General features: G+C 48.3%; 1 protein-coding gene across 2 annotated transcripts in view; it reads right to left on the bottom strand.

Annotated features, from left to right (window-relative positions):
* The window catches only part of ADAMTS7 (ADAM metallopeptidase with thrombospondin type 1 motif 7), a 152,340-nt gene that overhangs the window by 47,282 nt on the left and 85,764 nt on the right, over nt 1–19,294 (bottom strand). For both annotated transcript variants that reach the window (XM_075896802.2, XM_075896804.2), the window contains one exon: nt 14,860–15,001. In XM_075896802.2, the coding sequence (XP_075752917.2) occupies nt 14,860–15,001 (142 nt within the window). The remainder of the gene's footprint in view (nt 1–14,859; nt 15,002–19,294) is intronic.

The raw sequence follows: 19,294 nt of genomic DNA, 5'->3' as shown, positions 1-19,294 counted from the left end.
CCGTAAAGAATTAACAACCAATGCCTTTGTCTGAGCTTTCCCTTTGCTAGACACCTCCCTCCCTCGACTCCCAATTTTAAATGAGCCAAATAAAAGGAGCCTATAAAAAGTAAAAAAAAAGAGAATAATACTGACAATGTAGGAGGAATACAATTAACTACCCACAATAGATCCTTTAAAACAGTAAGCTACATTAACATCAATCAGGCACATGCGTTGTGTGGGTTTACTTGCATTTCATTAGCTCCCAAGGTGGTTTGGCCATTAAAATCCATTGCTAGCAGGTTACAGGAGGCCCTTGTGTAAACCTGACTTACTAAGAAGGAATGAATTTTTTTAAAATTAAACTACTTGAAAAGTTTGTTTCTGCAGCGTTTGTCCATGATGCCTGCCCAGAATCTTTCACACAAATCACAAAACTCACAAACCGTCAACTTTCTGTTCAGCAGCCACTCAGTTTTGCTCACTCTTTCACTCATCTGCACTGGGACAACCTGTTGGCAGAACAATGCTTGCATTGTCCACGTATGTGAAAAGGGCAGGAGGAAACCCAATATGTGACATGTTATCACGGTCAGATTTCTGGAACTGCACAGTGCTGGAAAAGCAGAAAAGAAACCTGGACTCACATCTCCCAATAGTCAGTGCAGCATAGAGGTGGAGGGTTAGAAATAGTACCAATCCATCTCTAAAATAAAAAAACTATAGCAGGCAATATTCAATTTTCCCCTGGGAAGTAAGATGTATTATCTGTTTAGCTAGAATGAGATAAATTCTTAGATTCAGACTTTTAGATCAAAGCTAGGGCACTCCATTCAGAAACCTATAGATCAATGGTGGACAGAGCTTGTAAACTTTTAGCTGTCAAAAGAAAAAAAAAGAAAGAAACGTGTCAGATTCCATGTGGTATGTTAATCCATTCTGAAAGTGTGAGGAATACATTTCTCACTCCTACTGACTTTTTATAGAAGTGTAGGACTAGAAGGGACCAATAGATCATCTCGCCCAGTCCCCTGCACTCAAAGCAGGACTAGTTATTTTATTTTGTTTAAGGAAAACAAGGAAGAAAGAACCAGTATAAAGTCTCCATAAGAGAATTACCACAGTGGCTCACTCTGTTGAAGTCTGCATCTGCACACAGTCCACTTGCAGCCATCAGAGAGCCCATTCTACTTTAAAGTTCCAGCACACAAAGAAGTCGACTGATCCTTTCTCCTTTTAACTGTGCAACATGCAGGTTTCACTAATGGAAAAGCCATGTGCAATATGGTTTAGCAATCAGGTAAATGGCACACAGCCCCTTCTGTCTGTGGGGGCACAAAGTGACTGCCTCCAAACCAAGCATTTCTGAACAGTGGAGACTGAGAAACAATGCCGGTAGAAACAACAAAGAGTGGCACTTTAAAGACTAACACATTTATTAAGGCACACATGTAACATACTGAAATGATAATTACTCCAATGGAGAGGGGGGTGTGTGTGTGTGTGTGTGTGTGTGTGTGTGTGTGTGTGTGTGTGTGTGTGTGTGTGTGTGTGTGTGTGTGTGTGTAATTTTCCCTAGACAAAATACTGGGCCTCACAAAGTCCATGGGAGTTTTGCTTAATTTTTCAGCCCTCCAGGTTATTTTAATACAAGTGTTTGCATGAACAAACATGTATCTAACCACTTATTCGTAACCTTGACTATCTCAAATAGGAAGCATCTGGTGAAAGGATAAGCAAGATCTCCTGCTGACTCTTCCTGCAATGGGCATGTTGTTCATTATTACCTATGACAACATTGTGTATGACAAACTTCATTTCCTTTCAATTATAAATAGCTGAAACATTACCCCTCCAGCTGTGAGCCAATCTCTCAGCAGGTGGAGGGAACTGCACCATTCAGCAAGCTGAAGTGTTTCTTAACTTGAAAGCATTGATAGCTTTTGATGCTTTATACATATTGTTATAAGAAAGACAGGAGAAGTAATTCCCCTGCTCTACTCTGTGCTGATTAGGCCTCAGCTGGAATATTGTGTCTAGTTCTGAGTGCTACGTTTCAGGAAAGATGTGAAGAAAGTCCAGAGAAGAGCAACAAAAATGATTAAAGGTCTAGAAAACATGACACGTGATGGAAGATTGAAAAAAACTGGGGCTCTGTCTAAACTACACTGATCTATCAGAAAAAGGTATACAAATTGTGCTCCGCAATTTGCATACCTTTTTTCGATAGTTTTTTTGGAAGAGGCTTTGATAGCAGAACATTCTAATAACAAAGATGGTACAAAATCTTTTCCGCAGGATAACAGGAACACACCGGCCCCTCCTAAGAGATAAGGTCAGGATGACAGTATGCAACAGAGATGCTCTGATCGAACCAGCATCTACAAGGTGATGGGTGATAACTAGTGACATCAGGGGACAGTAGCTATGTCAGAGGGGCAGATAATTGTTGTTAACAGGGTATAAAGATGTATGTATGTATGTATGTATGTATGTATGTATTTAAAATATTTGTACCCTGCCCCTCTATTTAAAATATTCAAGGCAGCTTACAAAATTTTTAACACGCAATACATAAATATGTATCTCAGAGGGTGTGTCTTTGTCTAGACTAGGGAGGAATGGAAAGTCCTGCCATTCACTGAGCCACTGGTCCATTGTCATGGGCTTATATGTATTAGTGGTCTGGAGAGCCTGCAGGATACTAATACCATGCCTTGTTGACAATAAACCTGGCTGGATGCCTTTGTCCCTTAACGTATCTTGTGGTTATTGGGCAGTTCATACAAGATCTGCTGTGCCAAAGGGAACACATATGCAGCCAAACATCCAACACCATATAATCAGTTTATTCGTGGAGTTCCAATTTATTATTTTTCTGCCAGTGCTTCTAATTCCTCTAATTTGGCTCAGAAACATTTTCACACTTTTGTTTGTTTATTGAGAACTAGCACACTCAAGAACATTCACTAATTGGGTGTTTTTTTCCCTTATGAAAAATGTGTGGAAACCTCACTAAAATCTCCAGTATCTGGCAGGAGAACAGAGAGCTCAGCTTAGCATGGGAGCTATGCGCCAGTCGTTCCCCCACCATACGGCTGGATTTGTGAAGCTCACCCATACATGTCTATATGCACCAGCATTGGAGACGGCGTAAATCAACACAGTGATGTGACGGGCACTCTGCTGATTTACACCAGAGGAGCACCCCTCCATCAGTCATCTACCCTAGCTTCTTCACGCAGCCTTGGGTGGCCTCTCCGCTGACAAAGGCTGCCACCAGTAAACGCTCATTAGGCCCAGACCACAACTCCATAAACTGCAGGTCACAAAAATGAACGAATAAATAAATAAATAACCTCCCCGGTTTTACATCTGCTTGCTTTGTCCTCTGGCAGGCAGCTGGCGGTAACAAAACCTAGCCTAACAGGCAGATTTAATTTTCCTTGGAGGTGACCTTTGACCTATGGAGCAGGACCAGTGAATTTAATAGGACCACAAGATAGTTTCACACAAGCATTCCTGTTAACAGCATGTCTTGCTCCATCCTAAACACTGTCCTTAGCTGGGAAAGGGAGTAATTCATTACTACCCAGGAACCAAAGCAGAACGTACGGCAAGGCCCAAGGCTCTGAAATGCCTTGCAGACATGGATATTGTTTCAGAAGGTCACTGTATATCAACGTATGTGTTCCTGCCAGTCCTTTTCCCAGGAGCTTCTAGAACTGGAAAGAGACATGCTTTCTGACACAGAGACACTTCCCAAGTTTGGTGTAAAAGAATAAATAAATCAGCAGTTCATTAGGTGCATACGGAGTAATGGGAACATAAGACAGACCAGGGCTAGAGTCTTTCTTGGGTATGTCTAGACTACATGGCTCCATCGACGGAGCCATGTAAACTAGTTTACCCAGCATAGGCAAACAAGCGGGGATTTAAATAATCCCCGCTTCAATAAAATAAACATGGCCGCTGCGCTGTGCTGACGATCAGCTGATCCGGCTCAGCGCGGTAGTCTAGACGCGGATCGGTAGGCTGGGAAAGCCTTTGCCGACTGACCCTGTAAACCTCATTTCACAAGGCATAAGGGATCAGTCAGCAAAGGCTTCCCCAGCCGACTGATCCGCATCTATACTGCCGCGCTGGGCCGGATCAGCTGATCATCGGCACAGCACGGCAGCCATGTTTATTTTAATGAAGCAGGGATTATTTAAATCCCCGCTTCTTTGCCTATGCCGGGTAAACTAGTTTACATGGCACCGTCGACGGAGCCATGTAGTCTAGACATACCCTCTGAGGCCAGGTCTACAGTAGACCCAGCAGCTCAGCATAAGGTATGCCCTTAAAGGGGCACGGTCTGGCTACAGTGCTTGTGCCAGGTGCAAGCCTGCCAGCACCCAGCCAGCAGATCCTGCACCTGGCACAGCATGAGCCAGCCATCCGCTGCCACCCAGCCCTCTGCCTCTTCCCGGGACCAGGCTGGTGGCTCCCAGGAGCCTGCCTGGGGCCGCAAGAGGCAGGCACCCGCCTGGTCTAGTGCGGAGATCGTGGACCTCATCGAGGTTTGGGGGGAGGCCTCCAACGTCCACGATCTCCGCACTAGGCACAGGAATGTGGCCGTCTAGGGCAGGATAGCTGTCAGCCTGGCCACCAAAGGCCACATGCGAACCCAGGAGCAGGTGTGCATGAAAATCAAGTTGGTCCAGTGAGACCCCCGACCCTGAGCCCTGAGCTTAGAACATAAGAACGGCCGTACTGGGTCAGACCAAAGGTCCATCTAGCCCAGTAGCCTGTCTGCCGACAGCAGCCAACACCAGGTACCCCAGAGGAGATGGACCGAAGACAATGACCAAGCGATTTGTCTCGTGCCATCCATCTCCAGCCTTCCACAAACAGAGGCCAGGGACACTATTCCTACCCCCTGGCTAATAGCGCTCCATGGACCCAACCTCCATGAATTTATCTAACTTCTCTTTAAACTCTGTTATAGTTCTAGCCTTCATAGCCCCCTGCGGCAAGGAGTTCCACAGGCTGACTATAAGCTGTGTGAAGAAGAACTTTCTTTTATTAGTTTGAAGCCTGCTACCCATTCATTTCATTTGGTGTCCTCTAGTCCTTATATTATGGGAACTAATGAAGAACTTTTCTTTATTTGCCCTCTCCACACCACTCATGATTTTATAGATCTCTATCCTATCCCCCCTCAGTCTCCTCTTTTCTAAACTGAAAAGTCCCAGTCTCTTTAGCCTCTCTTCATATGGGACCCGTTCCAAACCCCTAATCATTTTAGTTACCCCTTTCTGAACCCTTTCCAAGGCCAAAATATCTTTTTTGAGGTGAGGAGACCACATCTGTACACAGTACTGAAGATATGGCGTACCATAGTTTTATACTTCCCCTCCTCCTTCTTCCTCTGGCTTCCCCCTTCCAGCTCCCTCCTCCCAGGTTTCCCCCTCCCCTCTCCCATCCTCTCTCTTCCCCTCTCCCACCTCCTTTTCCCAGTCTCCCCAGAGGTTAATCCTGGCCCCCCCCCCACTTTTGTTAAATAAAGAGTTTCTATTTTTGAACACACGTGTCCTTTATTTTTTACATCAGGAAGGGGGGCTAGAGAGGGGTAAGTGGAAGGAGGTGAGGGAGGAATGGGGCACGAGCCCCTGATGGGGAGGACTGGGGTGGCTCTGCGGGCTCCTCGGGGTGGAAGCTCTCCTGCAGGGCCTCCTGGATCCTGACAGGCCCCCGATTGACCCCCTCTGGATGGCAGCCTGTGGCAAGTGCAGCCGGGCTGATGGTCAAGTGCTGTGATGTGCCGAGCGTGGGCACTCAGGGCCCTCCAAGCCAGGACTGCTTTGCTGTCCCTCATCGAGTTAGACAAGCAAGAGGGGAACCCTGAGAACTGTCTGTCCGGGGTGGGGCTTGGGTCCCTTTAAGCACAGCTCTTGGCTAGCCTGAGGCAGCAGCTCCACACTCTAAGTCCTAACCTGATGCCCTGTCGGCACTGGTTCCGGCCAGCCTTAACTTCGGTTCAGGGTCCACTTAAAGTGGACATGCTAGTTCGAATTAGCAAAACGCTATTTCAAATTAGTTTTTAGGTCTAGATGCACTAATTCGAATTAGCTTATTTCGAATTAACTAATTCAAATTAAGTTAGTTTGAATTAGTGCTGTAGGGTAGACATACCCCACTAACAGGAATGAACCTCATGGGCCTTCTCTGTTTGACCACTGCTGTAGACCTGCCTCTGGGTGCAAACAGCTCAGTGCAACAAGCCTGGTGTAAGACAGATGTGCTCTCTTGGCTTGCAAGTTGCAGCCATTGCCATATTCCCGTGCTGATGCCTCAGAGTCAGGACTGATGTTTCTGGCACCTTCCATCTTTCACACTGTGGCATCGCTGGATGCATGAGGCAAGGTGGAGAGACAGAGGATAGCTCTGTGGGACAGACAGATGTTTCCTATTCAGCAGTGACAGAAAAGAAAACGCAGAAAAATGATCTCCCTCAGTGAAGGGTCCAATGGAATGTAACAAGGACGAACCCAACAGGGTTTCTACAGAAATTAAGTTCGGACAGACTGGATTCCCGTGCATGAAGCAGGCACATCTCCTCAGACAGACAATGAGGCTCTGCTGATTTACACGGGGGGGTGGGCCACCGACTTGCTCTTTAATTCTGCTGGGGTTAGTGTGTATCAAAAGCACCCAAGATTCCTTGCAAATAAGGCAGGGAGGGGGAGGCTCATTTCGTATGTGAATGACAAGGGCACCTCTCGCATGCAGCCCTGCCACCTCCCCTGGTGGGTAGGTAGCCTGCGTCTGGGATTGGATATTGTTTTTTACAGCTGTCCTGTAGACAACAGTCTAAAAAAGGTCTGACTGGCAAGAAATGAGCTCTTGTTTTGCTGGCACTCTCAGCAAATGGATAAATCATCTATAGAGCCTCCTGCAGCCCTTTGGCAGCACGGGTGGGGAGACGCTGCTAAGGGGGACCTCAAGCTGCTTTGATCCTTTATTTAAAAAAAGAAAATTCCTGCAGCACATACTTCTGCCGTGACTGCAGAGAACTGTGACTAATAATAAGAACCTGGCGCTGTGAAGTAGGCAGGCAGAGTGAATTCCTGGACCCTACTGAGAAGAGGAAACTCCCAAGCCACTTGGCTCCACTTTGTCAGTGAGGATTTGTGGAGGGTCCGGGGCTCTTGTGAAACGTGCGAGGTTGACAGCGCTGGTGACTAACCAACCGGGCATGGCAAGAGCTCTCTCACACCGCTGTGCTTCAAACCTGAGCTGCAGGGGGCTGGTCCACATGTGGGGAATGTGGCAGAGATGCTTGCTCCTGGTTCTCTTCCTGGAGGACGGGGAGGGTGGGGGGTGAGATGGGGGGGGGGGCGTGATGCTTCTGGCCTCATGGTGGTCAGAGGAGAGAGTGGCTGCCTTCAGACTGTGTGCTGGGCAGGGGCGCAGCCCCCTAAAACACCAGCCAGTCCAGCAGAGCTGGTGCCCAGTGAACCGATCCCCCATGGAGCAAGGCCAAGGAAGGGAGAGGACAGTAACTCTGACTCACAGCTCAGTGCCTGCTCTGGTCCTCGACATGCACGACCAGGTTCTGCCCATTCCTCAGGGCAGACGGGACTGCAGCCATACGATAGCAATATATGGCAGTAACAAATGCCCTCTCCCCGCCCCCACCTCCCACAGAAATCCACGGGCCTGATTCTGATTTCACATTGCTTTTATAGCTCCATTGACTTCAACACAGTGACTCCTGATTCACTCTGCTGTAAATAGGATCAGAAGAATCTCAATAGGGCAGGTTGGGTAGTTGTGAATCCATCTTATAGGCTCCCCATCTATTTTGAAACATGGTAAATGAAACAAGCAAGCAAATCCTAAAGTGAAATGGATTATAAATAACAATGAGCGAGCTAAGTTTTCTCTCCTATCTTAATCCTTTATCATACAGCAATGAAGGACGAGTCCCAACGAAGCAGAGATCCAGTGTAAATGTCTTGAGACATGCTAGGACCCCTCATGTTTCACGGCATACACCAGCCTCTGACTACTGGGGTCTTATGTGGAGCCTTTCCCTGGGGTTAAGTTGTTATATAACTACTCAGTGCAGGGTTTCTGGCACAGGACATTAAGGTTATATTAACAAGTTTTCTCAGATGGCAAAAGCATCCTTAGAGTGTTGGATATGCAATCTTCTTCATGGCTTTCAGTATGTGTATCTGGGTATAAAACACACACATGCATTCACACACATATTAACTACCAACCCTGTTCCAGTTAGCCTGGTCTGCCCTAAGGCTTTATTTCAAAATAACCCCCTTCGGTTGAATTAACGAGCGGAGCCTCCACACTACCAAGCCTGTTATTTTGATATAACAGGCTGCTTATTTTGAAATCTGTAGTCCTACTGTCCTCACGGAATAAAGCTAGTTCTGAGATAGTTATTTCAAAATAGCGGTAGTGTGGATGCTCCAGTGCAGCTATTTCGAAATAATTACTCCCCAGGCCTTCCTGGGGCTCTAAGTCGAGGTAGCGCATCCACATTAACGGAGCCTGCCTCGGACGAATTTCAAGGCTTCCCCATAGTGTGGACATGCTAGTTTGAACTGGTTATTTCGGGAGTTATTACATCGTTTTTAATTATTTCAAAATAGTTTCCTATGTAGACATGCTCCTAAAGATAAAGGCAAAAATCTCCCATGACCTGAAGTGGGAGCGAGGATTAAACCCCTTTATCTTTACATACTTGGGTCAGATCCTTTTTACATTTACTGAAAAGAGAAATCACTACTTGGAAGTTCCAAAAATATTTACAAGATGTGTGCCTTTGAGATTGCTGTCCATTCATCTGAAGGTACCAGTCTCGGGGAGCTATAAGAACTGGCTCTGTGGACTTTAGAAACATTCACAGCTGATCCCAAGGACAAGTCCTTGCCAAGCAGAGGTTTCCAAGACTCCACTGCAGAACAGGAAAATAAATGTTTCTTTGGAGAACGAAGGCGCCTTGAAGTGGAAAACATAAAATTCAGTGAAAGAATGGATCTGGTGAGCTCTCTCACATAGCTGATCATTAAGGCAGGTTTTAGTATGTCCTTTCCAAATGCTGAACATATGCTAGGCAGTGTTTCAGCTTCTAATGACTTTCCACAGGGATTAGTGGACGTACAAAAGCTTTGTGTGTGTGAAGGACAAAGAGGAAAACCGTGTGAGATTTTCCACAAGCTTTCCATGTACCCAGGTCACTGAATCTCTGAGCAGTGAGAAATGCTGACTCTAATAAATAACGCATTATAATCTAGCAAGGCTTCTTAATAAGGCCGTCAGTAATGCAGCGGTGCAAGGGATGACAGTCAGGGGATATTGAGGCTTCTCATTTGCAAACTGTACATTCAAGTGTGAGCCTCTTTGCAAGGCAGCCACACAAAAAAGTTCAGATCAAAGTTCTCACAAGAGCCCCATGCAATGTCGCCACTCGCCCTCAAAACCAATTAGAAAGGAAGATAATGTGTCATTATAAGGCCAAAGCCCAAACAAGAGACAGTCTTCTCATTTCTGTTTATGGAGTAAAATCAAAACAAAGAGCTCTGTTGCCTCTGGGAGGCTGGCGAAGCGATAAAGAGGACCACACACATACATACACACACCTCAAAAGCTTCAACCTCCCAAGGGAGCCATGCGATAATAGGAAAGAAATCTAAGGTTCAAAGACATGAATATGTCTCTCTGCTGTATCTGCTACATCTCTGTAACAAATACTCCAAAGTTCAACCTTCCTCATTTTGGTCAAGTAGTTCTGTAAAACTCAAGATACCCTCTGGCCCCGACTCTTCTAACTCCGGGATACGTTGGCTCTGTTACTCTGCTGGTTTAGAAATTCACTGGGTGTTGTAGTCTACAGGAAGCCTGACCAAGTGCCATTAACACTGTCAAATGTATATTTGCTACTGTTTGTCCTGGGATACAAGGGAGACTAGGTAGGAAGGATAATATCTTTTACAGAACCAATTTCAGTTGGTGGATGAGACAATATTTAGAGTTTCAAAGAGCTCTTCTTCAGGCCGGGAGGAAGGAAAACCCGTGCTGAGCCAAATACAAGCTGAGAGAGACTGTCAAGCATAAACGGCTTACACGTGTTATAGGAGATGCAATTAAGGGCTAGCAGGCCATTGGGTATGTTGTAAGGAGCCATAAAACCAGAGTCTCTGTTGAATCTGTGGTTTATAGTGTCTAGCAGAGTTATGAATTTAAATTCCCAGGCTTGTCTTTGGTGGGTTCCCTTGGAGAACAAGGATGGGAAGCTCAGAAGTGGGGTGATCGCTTTGATCAGGCGACAAGGTGTTTTTGTCTTTTGTTGTTTTCCTGTGTGAGTTTATTCGGAGCGAAGGGACTGGCTAGTGACACCAGTGGTTCCCAACTTCTGGTCCTCAGCCCAGCTGGCTGCCAAGCCACAGTGGCTCTGGGGGTCAGGGCTCCCACCGTAGATGTTGAGAGAGGCGGGCAGTGCTCCTCTGAGATGTGCAGAGCCCAGCGCGGCAGCCTTAGAGCAGCTGGCAGCTGGGAAGCAGCGCAGGGCTAGTTGAGGGGAACGGGGCAGGCACTGGGGGCTCTGAGGGGAGGGCTAGTGCTTGGGGAGTCAGAGGGCTCTAAGAGGCAGAGGGCTAGCACTGGCGGGCACTGGGGGCAGGGCTAGTAATGGGGGGGTTTGGAGATAGGGCTGGCACTAGGGGCCTCTGGGGGCTAGGGTTGCCAGGTGTCCGGTTTTCGCCCAGGCAGTCCAGTAATTGTGTCTTCTGTCCGGTAAATAAAACCAAAAATACCGGACATATAAAATGTCCAGTATTGTCTGTTTTTCTCAGACGGAAGGCCGGCGGGGACATTTTCTCCTTGTCGCATCTTGCGGGGGTGAGGGAAGCAGTGAGCACAGGAATTTAAAGGCACAGCAAGTTTTTTTTTTTGCTCAATAAGTTTGGTCTTTTTTTTTCCCCCTTCAACCAATTTTTTGTGAAAGTATCTGGCAACCCTACTGGGGACGGGGCTAATATTGGGAACTGGGGGCTGGCACTGGGGAGGGCTCTGTGTGGGGTTGGGTGCAGTGGGGCTCTGGAAACAGGAGGCTGGCACTGGGGAGGGCTGGTACTGTGGAGCTCTGAGGGTGGGAGGCTGGCACTAGGGAGATTAGGTGCAGGGGATTCTTGGGTCAGTGGCTAGTGCTGGGGGGGGTAGTGGAGGGGTTGAGCCTCTTGCACCCACACAGGTGTTGGGGCAAAACATTGCTTTGCATCCATGATTTACTATCCCACACTTCTGAGGCTCAGGGGGGAACCACTAGTAATAAATGTGCTTGAGGCTGCTGCTGGGCCAGGTAAAAGGGATGCAGAATCCCTCTTTGCCACCTCAGGGGAGATGAGCGCTTTATGCGTTTGTTGCTATGTCATGCATAAGGCAGCGAACCAGGAGTTCAAATTAGCTTGGGAACAGGAGTGTCCATGATGTTTCTGATCTATGTCCCTGCTGAAAGGGGCTGAGAAGGTGTCTGCCAAATGAGGATGTCATGAAACGTCCTTGGTGGAGGCCTTGATCTCAGTTATGTCATTTACCAGCTCCTCCACCAAAACCTGAGCAGAATCTGCCCTTTACCCCTGGGCTTTACTCTCGGGGTATGTCTAGACTACACGGCTCCGTCGATGGAGCCATGTAGATGAGTTTACTAGACATAGGAAAACGAAGCAGCGATTTAAATAATCGCCGCTTCATTTACATCAAAATGGCCACCGCGCTGTGCTGATCAGCTGTTTGGCAGCACAGCGGGGCAGTCTGGACGTGCCACGGCCGACAAGGGAAGCCTTTGTCGACCACTCCATTATGCCTCGTGAAATAAGGTTTACTGGAGCGGTTGGTAAAGGCTTCCCTTGTCAACCGCGGCATGTCCAGACTGCCCCACTGTGCAGCCAAACAGCTGATCAGCACAGCGCGGTGGCCATTTTGATGTAAATGAAGTGGCGATTATTTAAATCGCCACTTCATTTTCCTATGTCTCGTAAACTCATCTACATGGCTCCATCGACGGAGCCATGTAGTCTAGACACACCCTCATAGTCCTGTTCCCACAGCCCATGGGATCCAAACATGTTCTTCAGCCTTAGCCGCCGCTGCACCGAGCTTACACTCAGCACTGCCACGAAGGGGTGAGGAAAGGTGACATCTTTCCTTCACTTTGCCTAGCCAGTGGCCCAGACATCCCCAGGCTCATCCTAAAGAGGCCTTGGGGCCCAAGAATATGGTGCCTCATCCCATCCTGGCCTTGGAATGCCCCATCTTTGCCTCATCTGCAGAGTGAGGTGTAGGGGGTGTGTGGAGCTGGCCACGCCTTAACAGAGGATACTCTCTTTCGGAGGGACTCCTCAGCTTCCCTTGTAAGGCAGCCTTCTATCTCCTTTGGACTGGCAACCCTTGCTGACTATCAAATCAGCTGGAGGGGGTGTGAGGATTTGGCCCAGACAGACTCCTGTTTCCTGTCAGGTTCCAGTTAACAGGGGAAGGACACTATAAGCATCGCAGTAAATTCTAGCCAACTGCTTTATCCAAATGCCCCGTGTCTCACTGTGCAATCCTACTCGGACCGGTGGGACCAAGGGGGAGTTCACTGGCTGCAGGGAACTTTGCATGTTCCTTTGGACTCTGCACTTCTGCCAGCCTTGTTTGGACCCCGCTCCAGGTTAGAAGCCAGATCTCCCAGGATCACATATTTCACAAGTAAATAATAATTTCCATGGAGGAAGTTGGCTCCTGCCACTGCTACTAGGCTTATCCCTATTGGGCACTGCAGGCTTCGAGGCACCCAACCAACCTGAGCCAACGGGGCAAGTGATCACATCGGAAGGGGCAGCTTTCGGCACAAGAAGTGACCATCTAGGACCCCACCTCATGGTGATGTTGGAGGTGGGGCCGTGATTGGGAGGAGTTCTGCTGCAGGACAATACCTCCTGGCCCCAAAATACTCCAGGAACCAAACTGTAACCAGCTAATCCTATGGGCTGGAGGAACGGAATCAGGCAATTCCTGCATATGAGAAGCCTGTGGCTATGTGCCTGCAGGACCCATAGTCAGCAGGAGGCAAGCTCAGAGCTGGAAAGGAAGCTGTGAGGATGAAGGGTTCTCCAGTCAGGAGGAACGAGAGATAACCTGACTGAGCATGGAAGGGCCTGGGAGACCCAGCAGGGACCTTGAGAAGAGAGGCAGGGAGTGGCCCAGGACACACTGGAAATAGAGCAGACCTAGCTGGTTGAGACAGGGTTCTGGCCAGGACCCGAGAGCCGAGGTGGGACAGGGCTCCACGGCCAGTCACAGGTGTTGGGGGTCTGTGTGGGTGCCTGAGACCAGCAGGCTGAGCTGAAGACTGGCTGAGGAAAAGTCCCAGAAAGGCTGGAAGGGTTTTTGTTTAGGGTTGGGACATTTTCAGATGTTTAGTTCGGGACAGCTGGGACTGGAAAGGGTGCAGGAAAAGTGGTGTCCTGCCACAGGATGGAGTTACCAGCTCAGCTCTGGTGCTGGCGTGACCACTGGCAGGAGGCGCTAGCCCAGCAAGAGAGTGGCGACGCCATGCCTGGCCGTGAGGGGGCTGCTAGCAGCGAGTAGGCCATTACACACCCCTGGGCCAGGCTGCTGAAAGAGAGGGACTGAGAGGGAAAAGAAAGCCTGGGAGGAAGGTGTGCAGGGAATGGAAGGCAGCCTGAGGGGAGATGACTGGTAATCTGACCTGTTGATGCTGGGGAGGGGACAGGCGAATCCCGGCTCTAGATCACGGAACAGTGTGAGCTCTGCCCTGCATACTTTGAGGATCTGCTGCGATGAGGCATTTCCAGACTCTCCCAAGTCTGATCCTCTGTGAGATGCCTGAAATTGCTTTTTAGCCCCGTATTGTGCAAACACAGGCGATGTGAGGTTCTTCAGCGTCTCTGAAACGCCTTTGTCTGAATCAACCTGAAGGCCCTGAAATCGCCAGGCAACCAGCCAGGTAACAGGACACCAGGTTTAGAGGGGAGAACTGATAGAGCCTGAGCTCAGCAGGGGGTCTGGATATTTATGACCCCAGCAGCTGTTTCTGTGTTACAAACCCACTGAAACCGAAGACCAAAGAGTTTCTTATGCCAGCAAATTGTTCTGAGGTGTATTTCCTAGGTCAGTGTTTCCCAGTTTTATTTAGCCACGAACCCTTTTAAACTTGAAAGAATTTTGTGGCACCCCTAATAAGCGTCTTATATATGGAACTGAAAAAGTAGACCACAAATAAGGATAATAATAAACAAATGCTAAACAAGGTCATGAGATCAACACAAATGACAATTGTTTGCAATAAAATTCATAAATGCTTAAATATTAATTATTATTTTTTAAATTATAAAATGTTATTGTAATGGAATTTTCTCGCGGAACCCTTATTTTTATTTTGAAGAACCCCAGGGTTCCCCGGAACACCATTTGGGAAACACTGTCCTAGGTAGTGCTGTAAAATGGGGCACAAATGAATTATTCCCTTTAAACGAGTGTTTATATAGATTTGGCCAGAAGTGGCATGTTTCAGACTTATTTATGGGAGAGGCCACCCCGGAGAACTGGACTATTCTGGGACCTTAACTGTGATGGTAACCCCCAACGAATATGCAAATATTTTAGGGGGAGACAGATCTGACCAGTGGACTAGCTAATCAAACTGATTTCAGACGAGATGGGCCGTACCAGAACTTTTGGGTTTGTAGGTGCCTGCAATACTTTATAAGAATCACCTCTGTTCCACTCACTAGTGGAAAGTAGTATGAGTACAAAGCCACTGGTTTCAATCGGAACACTGCACAAAAAGGTCAACAAACTCACCTGTCCCACACGTGGCAGTGCACTTAGTCCAGGAGCCGTATCGCCAGAGAAACTCTGCCGGCTGAATCTCATTGTCCTGGTCCGACTCCCTTCGGATCGTGTACTGGTAGCGAACCCCTGGGTTTGTCTCCTGAAACAGCAACTGGGAGGAGACAAACAATCCAAGTCACAGCTCATTCAGCAACGCACCCACTTTCTGCTGGCACACACTAGGCCTGTTGGCATGGATTATCCGTCGAGACACTGCTGTGCAGCAGCAGAGCAGACACAAACGTAAGTGTGTGCGACAGAGACAGTGATCTGGAGAAGACTGGAGAGAGTCCTGTTCAATCCACAAGGCCCCTAGGGTCTGTCTACACAGCAAAGACAAACCTGTGGCTGACCTGTGCCGGCCGATTCAGGCTTGTGCTGCCAGGCTTTTTCCCTGCTGCATAGACTTCTGGGCTTGGCCATGCTCTATCTGTAGCTATCCAGCCCACGAGGAGTAACGGTAGTTCGGAATAGGAAGCCTAATCCGAACTACCTAGTTTGAGCCGCGTGTAGCCGCGGGCACGGAGTCAAACTAGCGGACATTTAAAAATGGCGGTGCCGGGCAACATGCAAATGAAGCCCGGGAAATTCAAATCCCGGGCTTCATTTGCAACTCCAGTTGCCTACATTAACCACCCTAGTTCGAACTAGGGTGGTAGTGTAGACATACCCAGAGGTAGGAGGGGGAGGAGAAGAGAGAGAGTGAGGTAGGAGGGGAGGAGACTTAAATACAAATGAAATTTTGTAATTATTAATGCAGAATTTTGTTTAAGAATGACTTACAATATAATTAAAATAAAAATTATCCAACTAAATTAAGTTTTTATCAAATTTACCCAGTTCACATTTAATTTGAAAATAGCCTTCAATTTGTGCATTTGACGCTTTTTTTCTATTTTTTCTTCAAAAGGGGGCCCCACAAAATTGTTCTGCCTTGGGTCCCGCAAAACTCTCATCTGCCCCTGGAGGAGAGACTTTGCACTCTGCCCCCAGCACAATCCAATTGGCTGGTTTCTGGCCAATGGGAGCTGCCTGTTTGAAGCACAGATAGCACTGTTCCCTTAGGCTAGTAGCTATTCACAGACCCACATGGCCCCAAAGCCAGTGCCTGGGTGGGGCAGGCAGGAAGCCTGCCTGGAAACCTGCTGGGCTGCTGGCTGGAAGTCACCCAGGTAAGTCTCCCAGCCGCGTCCCAGTCCCTCCCCCTCAACCCTCGTCTCCCTCACTCCTGCCCCCTTACCCCACATAACCCAAACCCACCGCCCCCTCCTGCACCCATACCCATTCCCAGACCCTGCACCCCAATCACCTGCCCCAGGTCTCAGCCCAAACCCCTGCACCTCAATCCCATACCGCAAGCTCCCTTCTGCACCCAGTCTCCATGCCAGACCCTGCATCTTCTTCATTAATATCATGGAAGAGTGCGGCACTTGACCACCTTCCAAATTCCTAGAGTGGCCCCTCCCCTATCAAAAATTATCGCCCACTCCTGCTCTAGTCTGATCTCCCCTACAGCATGGGCCATACAATTTATGCAGCTGGGAAAGTGTAGCAAACGTATTATACACTGATTGACACAGCACCTTGGGCAAGCAACAAAGTGCTTGGGAAAGTACAAAAATGGCGCATTTGTAAAGACCCTTCTCCTCACCCACAGGTGAGTTGCAGCTCTCACAATTGCACCAGTAGCTTTAGAACAGGGGGAGAAAATGAGCAAATTTACATGAAGTCACAGGGACATTTTGGTAAGTGCCATGTAATTAACCAAACGGAAACTGGGGCTCATACCTCTAGTTTTGCCCCCTTCCCAATGGTCAGACCCGTGGGGTTCTCCATGCTGGTTATGTCTTCCCTCCTCCCCCCAACAGAAGTGCCATAGGAGAGCTGATAACCAGACCGTCATGACCTTGATTTTAGGTCTTATCTGACAGACCTCACCCTCTGAATCTTGGTGCCTCCTAACACGACACCTGGATTTGGCTTACTGTAAGCCTAGCCGCTACATCTACACTGCGGGAGGTTGAAGGGAGCACATGCTCCCGTCGGCTTCCCATCCTCATCAGAGATCGAGGAGTACCGGATGCCAGTAGGGGGCTGCCCTCAGCATTCATTTTGGGGGTTTGCCAGAGAGGAGCCATTGGACGTCTGCGTGATTGCCTTCCTCTGAGCTGCCTGAAGGCTAGTTTGTGCAAATTACTTTTCTTGAGCTCTCCATTGAGATATTTTACATATGATGGAAATTCTTGAGGTTCTCTCTTTTCCTGGCTTTGTAGGCGAGACTGTTGTCACTCCCGGGAGTGACAGAGAAGAAATGCTGAGGCAGTAGAATAGCAGGAAAAGCTCTGTTCTGTATGAACCCTTAACAAGCAACTTGTCTTAAGATGGTGTGAGATGGAAGCAGGAAGGGAATGCAATTAAGGTTTGTATTTTAATAGGTGACAAGAGAGAGAGAAAGAGAGGGAAGAAAAATCTAGCAGCAGCATGTTCTAGAATGGATGTTATTACTGGGATGCATTTGAGCTGGTCAATCATAAAACGAGGCCTTTGGTTAATCTTTGTTTGAGGAGTTAAATTTGTTTTACGAATATCTGCCTGAGGCCACATCATTTCCACTGTTGTCATGGCCACCTGCATACAGTGAGCGGCTCATACTACTGACCTGGAGACAAAAGTGCCAGTGTCTAACACCGTTTCCTGAGGCATTCCCTGGAGATCTCCCTGTGCACCACTCTGGTGAGCAAATACAATCTGTGGAGCCCATAGTCCCTGCCGATACGGCGTCAAGCAAAGCAGCCCGGTGTACAGCACAGTCACACTGACTTGCAAGGGTCTAAGGCAGGGGTAGGTGACCTTTTCTGGATCGAGGACCCACAGAAAAATCAGTCGGGGGCTGCAGAAAAGCCAAACCCAAAAAACAACAACAAAGCCCTCACTGACATGGCCCCCGAGTGAGCAGCAGAAAGACTCTCTGCACATTCCTCTTGCACACCAGAACCTAGGGGACCCCAGTTTAGTAGATTTTGTGGGACCCGCCCTAATCTCTGAGGTAGGGCCAAAATGAGGGGTTCAGTGTAAAGAAGGGGCTGCCTGAAAGCAGGCTTGTGGTGTGGGATCTGGGCAGGAGGGAGGGTGCAGGAGTGGGCTGGGGGTGGGAGGGCTAGGCAGGAGGTAGGGTTCAGGAGCAGAGAGCAGGTATGGGGACTGGGCAGAAAGGTGTGTGCAGGAGTGAGCTGGGAGTTGAGGTCTGGACAGGAGGGGGTGCCACTTCCTCCCCCTGCCAGTCTCAGCCCATCAGTCAAATCCAGACCCTGACTCCGGTCCCTGACTCCCCCTGTGGGGTTCTAGCACCAGCTCCCTGATGCTGGGGGAGGGAAGCCTAGTTTACCTCAGGGGCCAGGCAAGCCAGGGCCAGATCCGGTCTCCGGGCCTTAGGTCCCCCACCCCAAGCTAAGAACTGCTTGCACTAAGAGATGGAAACCAGCAAAATGAAATAAGTACCCAGAACAATCTTCAACTAGTAAAAAACACTCGAAACAACGTCGTACGTCTCTCCCGTGTGAAACGTGGGGCTCGCTCTGCACACGGGATTCCCTGTTTAATATCAGTTCACTCCCAGCTGCCTCGCATACCAATCAGCGGGGCCACAGTGCTCACGAAAGCTTGTGGGCTTAGCCCTGTTTTCTTAGCCTAAGTGCTTCTATTATCGCCAAAGCTCTGTTGTTCTTGGACCTTTGGTAGAGCAGAGGGCCTCCTTCCAAGAACCTCCTGAATAGTCAAAGGGTTTTAATTAGGTCACAAATCCCAGGAAGCTTTCCCAAGATGTTCTAGGGAAAGGCACTCTGAACGTTAACATTAGCAAGGGAAAACGATACTGACAATACTCAAAGTTTTGCGATTTCTCATGTTTCTTTCTAAAAATAGATTAACACATCTGCTGACTTGGTATTAATCAAACCACCCTTTCCATCCAAGCGGAGAACAAGACCAGCATACCATAGACTGCTGCTTATCCAATCACCACTTCAGCCCTTCAGGCTAGACTGGTAGCTCCTACATGCAGGAAAAGGCACTTAGCAGGTGCCATCAAAAGCATGAACATACAGTATTATGAGGCCCTGAACTATTTACCCAACCTCAGTACAGGAATGGGAGGCTCCTATAACATGGCAGCAGTATCCGGCACTTCCTATAGTTCACATTTAAGCAAATATGAGCTAACTAAATAAAAGCTGCTGGCTGGATTGCTAGGGTTTTACACTGCCGGAGAGTTCGGCCAATCATGCAAAATGTCTTTTGTGCCATGAAGCACAGCATGGACCCTTTGGCCAGCTCAGGCTAAGGATGCAGGACGTGCTCTCAGTTAGTTTCTGCAAGGATCAGCATGGGTTTGCAAGAGCTCAACGAA

Source organism: Pelodiscus sinensis, chromosome 14, assembly GCF_052426305.1.
Source record: "Pelodiscus sinensis isolate ZL-2025 chromosome 14, ASM5242630v1, whole genome shotgun sequence".
NCBI lineage: Eukaryota > Metazoa > Chordata > Testudines > Trionychidae > Pelodiscus > Pelodiscus sinensis.
Note: the sequence above shows the minus strand (reverse complement) of the source record. Positions and strands in the feature narration are given on the sequence as shown.